Below are 9072 nucleotides of genomic sequence, written 5' to 3'. Positions count from 1 at the left end.
TTTCCATACATATTTACATAAAAAAGGCTTAATCAGTATAGGGCAAATATCATATTCCATTGCTAGTACTTCATCTTACGGTCAAAATATTTTTCTAAGTCTAAGCCCACATTCTTAAGTTCATCAAACTCAACTTTTTTCTCAATCAACAATTTTTCATGCATCACTACTTGGTTGTAACAATCTTTATTAGAAGGGTCCATGAACTCATACTTGTTAATAAATTCACCACTACTTTCTTTGCTTCAAGGTTTAGATTCTAATTGCTCTTCTTCTTATTCTTTTGATGTTTTGAATTCTTCTTTAATTTGTTTGCGCTTCTTATGTAGGAGATTTTTGGAAAGTGGCACTAATTTTCATTTAGGGACTGATTTCTTTTTAGTAAGGGTTTCTGTACTTCTTTATGGGGAATGAAGGAATTATGAGGGCTGCTTCTTCGATATAGGATTTTCTTTATGGATTTCATTTTGGTAATGTGTTCCTCTACTCTTTTCTTGCCAAAAATGAATTTGGAGGATGAGACATGTTTCTCTTTTGCCATTTTTTTTTTGGTTGGATGAATGGCTGGGTTCTTCATCCTAAGGCTTATGAACTCATACCTGTTAATAAATTCACCAATAACTTTCCTTTGCTTCCTGGTTGAGATTCTAAGTGCTCTTCTTCTTCTTCTTCTGATTGCTCTTCTTCTACTTTTTCTGATGTTTCAGACTCTTCTTTAATTTTTTTGTGCTTATTATGTGGGGGATTTTTGAAAACTGACACTGATTTCTGTTTGGGGAATGATTTCTTTTCAACAAAGATTTGTGAAGTTCTCTGTGGGGGAATGAAGGACTTGTGAATGCCGCTTCTTTGATTTGGGGTTTTTTTTTTTATTGATTATGTATTCCGTACTCTGTTCTTGCTAGAAATCGATTTGGAGGATGATGCATCTTTCTCTTTCGTCGTTTTTCTTTTGGTAGCATGATTGGCTGGATTCTTCGTTCTAAGGCTCATTTATGTTTATAGACCGGCATCAATAAAGGAAAATGATTTGATGATTGTAGAAGGGAGCAGAAGGCGTGGATGTACGAGGGGATGGGTTTGGGGGTTACTATTTCCTTTTCATCAACCCCTTTATCTAAAACCAAGGGAAGATAAATGGGCAAAAAAAAAAAAAATTTCAGGTTAAGCGTTGTCGTTTGGATAGAATCTTTATTTGCTCCTCTAATTCTTCCACTCATGTGAATATTTTACTAAACATGCCATTTATATGTTCAAATGACTCTGGCAGTTGTTACATTTCTAACATTGAGTGCATGTGTGTTAAAAAAGGTGTAATTTCAACTGTAATTAATTTTCATTTAATGATTTATTCAATTTTTATTTACTTATCTTATTACCATGTTAGTTTATTTAATTTTATTTACATCAAAAATAAAAAAGAGAAGAAAGAAAGTTATAATGTTTCAAACACAGAAGCTCGATATTGAAGTTCTAAAGCCCATTAACACGTGGTGAGTACAACCTATAAAGTCTCTTAATATTAAAATCTTCATAATTGCTCTTCTCTTTAAAAAGCAAAACTCTAGCCGCTCCTGAATTTTTTAGATAAAAAAACTTTTTTTTTTCTTCCAACAAAAAAAAAGGTCAATAAAAATAATTCTTTTCTCTGTCTTCTACACATTCAATGGCTTGCCTTTGTAGATTAATGGGGTTCGATATGTTCTCATTTGTAAAAAAGATAATAGGATTTGTATATTGTTAAGAGATGCTACGATATGTTCTCATCTACCTTTCCTTGCTCTTGGCTTTTTCTTCTTCTTTATTCGTCTTGTTCTTTGTGATTTAGATTTGTAAATTTTTTTTGCTCATTCAGACTTTAACTTTTGTGTTTAAGAGATGAATTTATAAAACCACATGGTTTATCAAAATAAAAAGGAGCAATGTCATTTCGTCATCTACAGATTAGCGACCGACAAGTTCGATAGCAATCACTATTATGGAATTTTATCGCAAAATGGTTGCCGCTCGGTCACTAAATTTTTATTTATTATAGAAAAAGATGACTGATAGTAATAGATTGGTCGTAGATTTACCAACTAGAGTCGGTCATAGATTTTACTCGCTATTTCGCGTTTTCTTTATATTGTAATATATGATTGAAGGAGTTTATAAGCTTTGATGAGAAATGAAAGACTATATATATATGCCAACGGTAGATCATGCTTTATGGATAACAAATTAGATGTGGTCGCTATCAGATTTCATTTAGTAAGAAATCAAAAGGCTATGTATTAATTACTGCAACTCTTGGATTATATATGAAGGAGAGGAGATTGGATGAGAGTTTAGTTTAATAAGGAGTTCTGATTGAAAAAAATACTAAAAGAGGTGAGAAGAGAGAGAAAACGCCACGCGAGGATGAAAGAACAAACTAATAGTATCCTTGAACGAAACATGTATAGAAGGCAAGTACTTTAGTTTTTTATTCAAATCTAACGTTAAAAGTGAATAATATTAATGAAAGGACCAATGTAAATGATGTAATCAAAAAGCAGAGATAAAGTAATTACTTTTGATAAAATACTGAAAATATAATTTTCTCTAATTTCAATGTACTTTATATATTCCTTAATAAGACTTCATATACTCACTAATATGCTCGACTCCATATCTACTGTGGAAATTCATAAATTTACTCCAACTCAAATTTTACAAAGGACCTATTATACTCGTAAAGTTGCGAATTTGATAACATAGTACCTCTCTTCATACTAGCAATAATTTTTTTTATATATTTAGCAGTTATATGTAAAATATTCACTTGATATTTAGTTAGTATAATTTTTGAAATAATAATATTTATATTTTTCAGCTATTCAGTAAATATTTAATTAATTTATTTTTATAAATTTTAGCATTCAATAGAATATTTTTTGTATAAATTAAAATATTTAATAAGTATAATGTGATAAATTGAAATGTTTAACCGGTAAAAATAAAAATAAAGTATTATAAGGTTTTTACACGAAATAGATGGGTAAATTTGTGAAATGCGCCTATCTACCATTGTACAGCTACAGCATGACGATGAATTTTTCAAAAAGGTGAACGGCCTCGAAAGGCGGAGGAGTGGATTAGAATAGAAAATAAACATTAGAGAATTTCTAGATTATCTTATATAGATTAAAAACAATATTTTTGTTTTTTTTTTTTTTTTTTTGACCCTTATCGAAAAACTAAAAATAGATCAAACCTTTATTTTAAGTATCTGAAAAAAAAGGGCTTAAATATAAGGAATTTTTTTTTTTAGAGAAAAAAAAAAAAAGAAAACGGAAAAAGGTACCTGTAATGTAAATAGAGAGAGAGAGAGAGAGAGAGAGAGAGAGAGAGAGAAAGCTGCCTTTGCCACTTCCCTTTACTGCTTCCAGACCATCACCAAGTGCTGTACTAGCAACGAGCACTGCACGGCTGGGACCGAAACCAGTGTCTGCTCTCTTGAGAATCTAACCCATTATCAACTATCAACTGTTCTCTCTCAGTTTAGCTTGTTTTGGGAGAGATGAGAAGATCTCATCTCTATTTTGTTTCTGTGCTAACACTTTTTGTTGCTTGTTCTTGTCAATTTCAAGCTCATGCTTCCCCTGCAGGTCCTTCTCTCTTTTTCTCTCTATTGATTCTTTTGATCTGTTTAGTTAATGGTATGCTTTATTTTTACTCACATTTGCTAATCTTTTCCCTTTGTGTTTTTCTGCGTTGCCACTTACTTTTAGCTGAATTCCCAATTCCAGAATAACCCTTTTTTTTCCCTCTTGATTACTTATGAAATTGTGTTCAAATTTTTTATATGATATAGTTGCTTAATGGGTATATTTTCCTCTCTCTTTATCTGTTCTATAGTTAATTTTTTTTTTTTTTTTTTTTTTTTTAAATTTTTGGTACTCAGGGCCATTAATTAAACACTTATCTTCTCTTCTCAAATGGACTGCAAGATCATCCTCCAAAACACCCCAATCAGGTAATTTTTTGTTTCTTTAGAAAAAAGGAAATTATGTTTTGCTAGTTAATGATGAAGGTGCTAATAATTTATCATCTGGTTTATTGTTCTAAAAGCAGATGGGAATGTTCTTCAATTTGAAGATGGATACTTAGTTGAGACTGTGGTGGAAGGAAATGATATTGGAGTTGTTCCTTATAAAATTCGTGTTTCTGAGGATGGTGAACTATATGCTGTTGATGAAGTTAATAGCAACATTGTTAAAATTACTCCACCCTTGTCCCAATGTGCGTTTTCTCCTTCCCCTTCCTTTCTTTTTTTTTTTTTTTATTGTTTTTTATTTTTTTTTATTTTTTTTATTTTTATGATTTTAGGCATGTTTGAATGGTTAGAAAATGGTTAATATCTGTTATCATAGTTCGTTAATTTGTTAGCTTCTGGTGCCACAATGCAGTATTTAGTTTATTCAACTAAATTGTTTTCTCAGAATGTAACACCTAGTTGATATAAGTATAATTCAGCTCTTGGTGTGAGCAGAACATTTTCTGGGTCAATTTGTGCTCCTGTTTCTAGATACAATATTTTTTGTCCGTATTGTACGCTTCATGGTCAATCCAGTTTAGAACTAGTAGCCAGGTATTAGCCCATTTTCCTTACGAATTGAAAATACAGGAAATTTTATTAATAAAAAGCCCTATACTGCAACTAAAATAACTGATACTCTAGATTCAAAATATCAACATGAAGTTTGCTTCTAGAACTACTGATACCTATTCTCCATAGCTCCAAAGTGGGGAAATGCACATGTATGTTGGCCTTTGTTGACTTGATGAGAAAAGGGGAATTGTCAAATTTGTGAATGAATTACATTGGATATAATTTTTGAAGTTAATGGTTTTCTTTTTGGGGATCATTCATATGATTTCTTTATTATTTATGCAGACAGTAGGGCAAGATTGGTAGCTGGCTCATTTCAAGGTTATACAGGGCATGTGGATGGAAAGTCAAATGAAGCTCGTTTTAATCATCCCAGAGGTGTAACCATGGATGATAAAGGGAATGTTTATGTTGCTGATACCTTGAATCTTGCTATCAGAAAGATTGGAGATGCTGGTCAGTGCAGTTTTTTTTTTTTTTCAGACCCTCGGCTGTGAATTCCATTTTGTTCAATGTTTGTTTTGCTGATCAATCCCGTTTTCCCCAGAAAGGATAATGCAGTTGAACTGCATTTTGAACATGTACTTCCATGTAGACGTCTAAACAATTTTGAGAATTTAGAATCTAGTTATTTATATATAGATGATGGAACATCTTTGAAGTTAAAAATCTTGACTATTTAAACAATACAAAGACATTGAGTGTGAAATTGTTTGCAGGAGTCACAACCATTGCTGGTGGAAAATCAAACGTTGCAGGCTACAGGGATGGACCCAGTGAGGATGCAAAGTTCTCATCCGATTTTGATGTGGTATATGTTCATTCCACATGCTCCCTGTTAGTTGTTGATAGAGGAAATGCTGCTCTTCGACAAATCTCTCTCAACCAAGAAGATTGTGATTATGAGTCCAGCTCGATTACTTTCACAGGTTTGGTCACATTTCATTTGACTAGTGTGATTTTGGAACAAAGTACTTGTACTGTATTTAGAACTGAGCCTTACTCATATTTTAATGCTCTATTGAACATGGTGCATCCTTTATTTTCATACAATTTTCATTCCTATGTGATTCCACATCATATGTGCTGCATTATGAAGGACATCACTGTAGGTGAGATGTTCCAGAAATTATGTTCCTAACTTATTGTTTCCACATTATTGTATTCCTTAAGAAACTAAATCTGGAAGCAAATTTCATTCCAGCTGAATGTGACCTTATCCAACATTTGGTTTTTTGGTGTGGTTGAGATGCATATCCTGAGTGTACTTTCTCTTAAAAGGAAAAACAGAAAAGAAAAAGTGGTTTTTTTATTCTTGTCATAGTTATGTTGCTCTGACATCAAAGAAATGAAAAAACACTATCATCACTGAGTCTCTTGGCAGATCTCCTTCTGGTTGTTGGTGCTGCCGTGGCTGGATATGTTGCGTGCATCCTTCAGCAAGGATTTGGGCCTTCATACTTCTCAAGAACAGTACAATTCTAACTTTCTAATTTTATTTATGATTTTATTATATAGAAACTGGAAATATAACTGCTTACCACTATGCCAAGTGCCTTATCAACGTATAACACGCTTTTCTCTTTTTTTCAATGGCCAAATTTTGGCGAGGATTAGATTTGTCTGGATTTGGTCTATAGGCTAACCGCTTACCCATGGACCAAACCAATGAAAATAAATGTTTTTTTTTTAAATATTGTTCTCATTTTATCCTTTTTTTTAAATAGTCAGAAATACCTTTGTTCCCTCAAAAACTCATTTTTTGGTTTGTTCCATAAGTGGGCTAACCGCTTACTCATTTTTTGGTTTGTTCCATAAGTGGGCTAACCGCTTACCCATAGACCCGATCTAGGCAAGTCAATCCCTTTTGGCAAAACATGTAATTAACACCACCCTCCAAACAGGCAGCATTTTCAGGTAAAAGTTGCTTTTGAAATATCCAAATTGACTCCAATTTGGCAGTTTCATAGATGAGCTATTTTTCTTTTCTTTTTTTTTTTTTTTTGGCAGTGACTCTGATTTTTTTTTTCTTACAATAAGATTGGTCTTCAACAGCGCATCATTGCTTGTTTCTCACTTTTATTAATTTTAGGTTGATCTGATGCTTTTTTGGTTGATTAATGGATTTTTCCTCATGCATTTTGCTTAATGATGCTGCCTATATAAATGCAGCAAGAATATTCGGAGAGTGAATTCAAAGAGCACCAAAGTATGGAGAAATCAACTCATACTGCAGAAAGCATGAAAGAGGAACCCAAGTGGCCATCTTTTGGACAGCTCATGATTGATTTGTCTAAGCTTGCACTTGAGGCATTGGGTGGTGTTCTCCTCTACTTCATCCCTTCATGGTTCAGATCAAGCGGACCCAAGAAGGGCCTCACACCATTAAAAGATTCCCTAAAGATGCCGGAAGATGAAGTTGAGCACCCAACAGTCCAGAGGCAGAGTGTGCCTGTTCCTTTATCTGAAACACGGCAGATCCATACTCCCATCACTAGTGAAAAGTATGCAGAAATGAAGCCACCAAAGATAAAGTCATCCAGTTTTAAGGATCCTTCTTTATCAAGCAAACGCCGATCCTCAAAACAACAAGAATATGCAGAATTCTATGGGTCAGGTGAGGCGGTGCCTTCTTCTGGTAGGTCTAAGAGCCACAAAGAGAAATCAAGGCATCGGCAACGAGATAAGAGTCGAGAGAGAGTTTTTGGTGCTGTTGGGACAGAGCCAAAACCTGTTGAAATGAAGCCTATGGATTATGATAATCCAAAATTTGACCATTACAACATGAGAAGCAAGTATGAATCTGAAAATTCATACCAATTTTGATCTGTTGCTACTCTTAGCTGTTGACCCATGTCTATTTTCCTTTTATTTTTGTATCATTGTGTTTCTTATTCAGTTAATGAACTTAAACGTGATTTATCTGTTGGATATATAGGAAAAATGGTAGCTTAGGACAACATTTCTAGGCCTTGTTTGGTATGGATGAATTCCATAGAATTTTGTGTAATTCATTTGAAATTTATGTTTGGCACAAATGAAAAATTTTCATGTTAATGTCTAAGAAAGGTCTAACACTAAAATGGTTTCCAAACGGTTGATGATAATGTTTTTGAATTCTTCGTCTAAATACTCAGTAAAAACAGAAGGCAAATTTCCTTTTTTCACAATTTACTTACGGTTATTAGATTTTTGTTTATTGGGATAATGTTATTTTTGATGTCTGAATTTACGTTTTTTTCTTTATTTATTTTGATAATTGAGTGTATAATTATTTCTGTACTTATAATTATTTTTAATTTGGTGTATCCTGCACTTCCTGCTTATAATTTAAGTGAACAGCGGGAATATATATTAGGACAAAGTGGGGCCTACTTTTGCCCACGTGTCCGCACTTCCTCATTCTCTTACTCTTTCTTCAACTTCTCTGACTTCTAAAACTCCAGCCTTTTTCTCCGTTACTTCCTGCTAGTCTCCAATTTCTCTTTATTTTAGCTCCTCAATCTTTACATCATTTTCCATCAAAATCATCTTTTGTTCAAAAATCTCAGAATTCACTTCGTCGCCTTTACTCATTGCTGAAATCAAGTCGTGTTGGAGACTAGAGACCTCTCTCGAGAGCTGTGTAGCTCTGTAAGCAATGGATTCCAATGCTTTCTTATTTTCCTTCGATTGTTCTATCTCTCCCTCCATCACTCCGAAGCTCAACTTCAACTGTGACTCCTCGGTTGCAGAATCAGATCTCTGAGCTTTTCATTCTCGTTGGCCATGGACTCCTCTAAGACTTTGATCTTTTCATTCATCTTGATTCTGTTTTCGCGTTCATCAACATCGTAGAAGCTCTCTACAGTCTGTTCATGGTTCTCCGATGCGATGCCGTTAGCTATTGTATTCTCATCCACCATTGTTTAAGCCCCAAAACAGCAGAAGCCTAATTAATGAAAATAAAACAGGGAAATTAAAATAAATTAGAGAATAAGAAAATGGAAGGTTCATGAAGTTCTAAAACTATAGAATTTTTACTGTGGTGTTTTCTCGGTAACCAAACGAAGGCAGTAGGTTTTACCATTGAAGAACAAGTTGGTGTGGTGTTTTCTCAGTAACCAAACAAAGGCAGTAGGTTTTACCATTGAAGAGCAAATTGTGCAGACAAAATGTTTGAAGAGAATTGTCACGTTGGACTGATTACTTGTATTAATCATGGCATGTAAGCGGACATGTGGCAAAAGTGGATCCCATTTTATCCTATTATTTATTCCGACGTTACACTTTATCAGAAAATACTAAATTGAAAAAAAAAGGTACAAATTCAAACACTCAAATCTCACTATTTCGGTTCAGACACAAAATAGAGAAGAACTAAGCTTCAAACACCAAAAGTATCCATATCCCTTGTTTATTTGATTTTTTTTTTTATTTTTCATGTTCCATGTCAAGTT

The 9072-nt window shown here is 33.5% G+C and overlaps 1 protein-coding gene across 1 annotated transcript; it reads left to right on the top strand.

The window, feature by feature from the left end:
* Positions 1-3295: 3295 nt before the first annotated feature.
* Positions 3296-7701, top strand: LOC105635983 (uncharacterized). The gene is made up of 7 exons (XM_012219140.4): positions 3296-3629; positions 3926-3997; positions 4096-4263; positions 4919-5089; positions 5353-5562; positions 6018-6106; positions 6806-7701. The coding sequence occupies exons 1-7, from the start codon at positions 3542-3544 to the stop codon at positions 7457-7459; spliced, it is 1452 nt and encodes a 483-aa protein (XP_012074530.1). The 5' UTR covers positions 3296-3541; the 3' UTR covers positions 7460-7701.
* Positions 7702-9072: the final 1371 nt, after the last annotated feature.

The sequence above is a fragment of the Jatropha curcas genome, chromosome 7 (genome assembly GCF_041381405.1).
Source record: "Jatropha curcas cultivar XTBG-Jc1 chromosome 7, XTBG_Jcur_1.0, whole genome shotgun sequence".
NCBI classification, from domain to species: Eukaryota; Viridiplantae; Streptophyta; class Magnoliopsida; order Malpighiales; family Euphorbiaceae; genus Jatropha; species Jatropha curcas.
Note: the sequence above shows the minus strand (reverse complement) of the source record. Positions and strands in the feature narration are given on the sequence as shown.